We start from the raw sequence: 3,355 nt of genomic DNA, 5'->3' as shown, positions 1-3,355 counted from the left end.
GGGGGTTTTAAAAAAGAAAAAAAAATCAAGGTGGGGGGGGAAGGAAGCAGGAAAACAAATCTCCACTGAAACAAAAAGTTAAGGTAGGCAGGCCCAAACTTATCCAACTTCCGGGACAGTTTGGAAAGTTTCCAATTCCTGAAGGTTCCCCCTGCCCCCACCACTCCTATCAAGCTTTCCTTCTTCTCACTCTGCCCTCCTTCAAAGCCAAGGTCCCCGACTTCCCTTCTGGCTCCGGTTTCAAGGGTATTCTCTCCCCGCCCCCCAAACTCCTCCTTAATTTGGCATTTAGCATTCACGTCTTCAAGGAGGCCATGAGGGCCCCTCATCCCCTTTTCTCAGAAGCCAGGATTTCATTCCGAGCAAATGCTTTCTGGTTTTGCATGGCCTCGGGCCTCACACAGAATGGATCCGTGTATCCGAGCCTTGATTACCTCGATTTCTGATTAATGGCAACCATTTAATCGTGCGAGACAACAGACACGGGGACTGTTGTCTATACATTTACAAATAATTGTCACGTTGTAAAGCACTGGGGTATTTTATAATGCTGCCTGCAAATGCATGTTGCAGTATTTTGAAAAAGACGATAAAAGGGCTTCCCAACTACCCGGCTCATATATAGTCATTGTACTTGAGTTTTCCAGTGGAAAAATTTAGTGATTACAAAAAATGTTTACTTTTAAGAGAGAGCGAGTGAGCGAGCGAGCAGGGGAGGAGCCAAGAGAGGGGGACAGAGGATCTGAAGCGGGCTCTGTCAGCACAGAGCCCGATGCAGGGTTCGAACCCACAAACCATGAGATGATGCCCTGAGCCAAAGTTGGACGCTTAACCAACTGAGCCACCCAGGTGCCCCTGTGATTTTTTTTTTGTTTTTGACAAGAGGATGTGAGGAACTAAAATCACAAGGTCCCTCATACTGATAACACATGAAACTGACATCAGAAAAACACGGCACTGAAAAACAATGATCAAACAGACCAGAGACAAAACAAGGAAAGGCTGTGTCCGCATTCATGTCAGTAGATGGGAAGTCACCCTTACAAGGACACCTATTTCCTTATTGTTCCTGCTTGTAAAATAAGTAGCAATCTAGGGGCGGAAACGAGTAAGATGTTAATGTAACCAATAACCTTTGCCACTAAGCTGCCTCCTTACAGCTCGAAGGAGGGGTACTCGAGGGAGTACTCCAAGGCATCTGCGCTTGCAACAGAAAATTTCAGCCTTTACAAATGTAGAGCTCTGGGCAACAAAGTGATTCCTCAAGCGGAACACCAACCTCGCTCAGCGAGCCTCCATAGGGACACTTTGCGGGCAGTTAATCGGCTCCATGTGGCTGCCCCAGGGGCCCCCCCCCCTCCGGTTCCCAGGGTCCCGGCTACAGTGGGGGGAAGGGCAGCCCAAGGGTAGGGTGAACCCACCTGTAAAGCCACAGGCTTCCGCCAGAAGGAACGTGCTCCAGGACATCAGGAAGAAGAGCGCCGTCTCCAGGAGGGGAAAGCAGTGCAGCTTGGTGAACTTGGTCACGTGGCCCCTGTCAAGGAACTTGGCTCCGGGGAACAAGTTACCAGGGCCACCAGGAGCCACGCTCCCTCAGCCCAGGATGCCCCACCCCTCCCTAAGGGCTATCCTTTCCCTTCAGCACTACTTTCGGGGGCCCCAAAGCCGCTGCTCCCTTTTTTGTTTTTTGGTTTTTAATTTCTAGGAGAGAGAGAGAGAGAGAGAGAGACAGCGTGAGCAGGGGAGGGTCAGAGAGAGAGGGAGACACAGACTCTGAAACAGGCTCCAGGCTCTGAGCCGGCAGTCAGCACAGAGCCCGACGCGGGGCCCGAACCCACGAACCGCGAGATCATGACCTAAGCGAAAGTCGGACGCTTAACCGACTAAGCCACCCAGGCGCCCCCGCTGCTCGGTTTTTGGAGTCATGAAAACAGAGTTCTTTCTGGCAGAAAAGAGGTTATTGAGGGCTGGGACAGAGGAGAAAGGGGGTTAGCGCTGCCTGGGTACACGGCTTCTGGCTGGGATGATGAAAAGGTTCTGAAAACAGGCAGTGGGGATGCTTCTGCAGACAATGTGGGCACACTTAATGCCACTGAGGTGCACCCTGAAAAGTGGTTCAAGTGGCAAGTTGTGTTATATGTGTTTTATCACAATTGAAAAAACCCCGATAATGTAGCATGCCGAAAATCATTTAATGGTACACTTCAAATGGGTGAATGGTACGGAATGGGAATTTTGTCTTAACAAAGCTGTCCTTAGAAATCGAGCTTTCTGGGGCGCCTGGGTGGCCCAGCCGATTGAGTGTCTGACTCCAGCTCAGGTCATGATCTCATGGTTCGTGGGTTTGAGCCCCATGTCGGGCTCTGTGCTGACAGCTCAGAGCCTGGAGCCTGCTTCCGAGTCTGTGTCTCCCTCTCTCTCTGCCCCTCCCCTGCTCTCTCTCTCTCTCTCAAAAAGAAACATTAAAAAAATTTTTTCCTTAGAAATCGAGCTTTCTAAAGAAACCGAAAAGAGGTTTTCTGTGCTCTTTGCAATGCCCCTGGCTCTGAGGGGCACGATCTTGGCCTGAGGAATGACTGGTTGGTCAGTCCTAGCAGTGCCGGGGGGGTTCTCAGGCAGGCCAGAGGACACTAGGCCAGTGAGACTGTGACCTCTGTGGGCCACCATGACCTGAGTCCACAGCAGATGTCCCATGAAGGCAGGGGCCAGAGACAGGGCCCCATAACACTGCCCTTCCACAGTGGCCCAGCCTGCATCTCGTAAGTGCTTTCCCTAAACACTGGAAGTCGCTGGGCCATCCAAAGGGCCTCTGTGAAGAAAGTAACTAGATTCGTGCCATCCAATATGGCAGCCACTAGCCACCCGTGGCTGAGATACGCTGGAAGAGCAAAATGTGTGCCACATTTCAAAGACTTAACATAAAACTGAATGTACAGAGTCTCATTAACAATTTGTATAATGATTGGAGGCTGAGACAGGTGGCTGGCACTTGCGGCTCCCGTTACATTGTCTGGGCAGTGGTGATGTGAATGCCATCAAAAGGAGATATGATGAAGGATTCGGCACAGCAACGAGCGCCTGCTCGTTCCACACTTTGCTTTTATGTTGCCTGCTTGGTTTTTAACTCGATATTACACAATCCTTCATTTAAGGGAGGCCACCTTGCAGCAATTCCCACCGATGGCCTCAGGTAGTTAACGGCCACGTGAGCCCCGTGACCCATAACAGCAGATGGCAGTAGCGAGCTCGCGGCCTGAAGGACTTCCCAGCCTGCTTCCCTCCCTCCGGGCCTCCTGTGTGGTGGTCCCTGATCCCCTGCCTCCTCCTGGCTCTTTCCACCAGGTTTTCCCTGAGT

At 51.3% G+C, this 3,355-nt stretch overlaps 1 protein-coding gene across 1 annotated transcript in view; it reads right to left on the bottom strand.

The window, feature by feature from the left end:
• Nucleotides 1-3,355, bottom strand: part of SLC9A7 (solute carrier family 9 member A7) — a 157,002-nt gene that overhangs the window by 42,435 nt on the left and 111,212 nt on the right. The window contains exons 8-9 of the mRNA XM_077762923.1: nucleotides 1,422-1,545; nucleotides 435-442 (exon numbers count right to left, since the gene is read on the bottom strand). Coding sequence (XP_077619049.1) covers nucleotides 435-442; nucleotides 1,422-1,545 — 132 coding nt within the window. The remainder of the gene's footprint in view (nucleotides 1-434; nucleotides 443-1,421; nucleotides 1,546-3,355) is intronic.

Source organism: Crocuta crocuta, unplaced genomic scaffold, assembly GCF_008692635.1.
Source record: "Crocuta crocuta isolate KB4526 unplaced genomic scaffold, BGI_CrCroc_1.0 scaffold610, whole genome shotgun sequence".
Taxonomy (NCBI): Eukaryota; Metazoa; Chordata; class Mammalia; order Carnivora; family Hyaenidae; genus Crocuta; species Crocuta crocuta.
The sequence above is the reverse complement of the archived record's forward strand: the minus strand, read 5'-3'. Positions and strand labels throughout refer to the sequence as shown.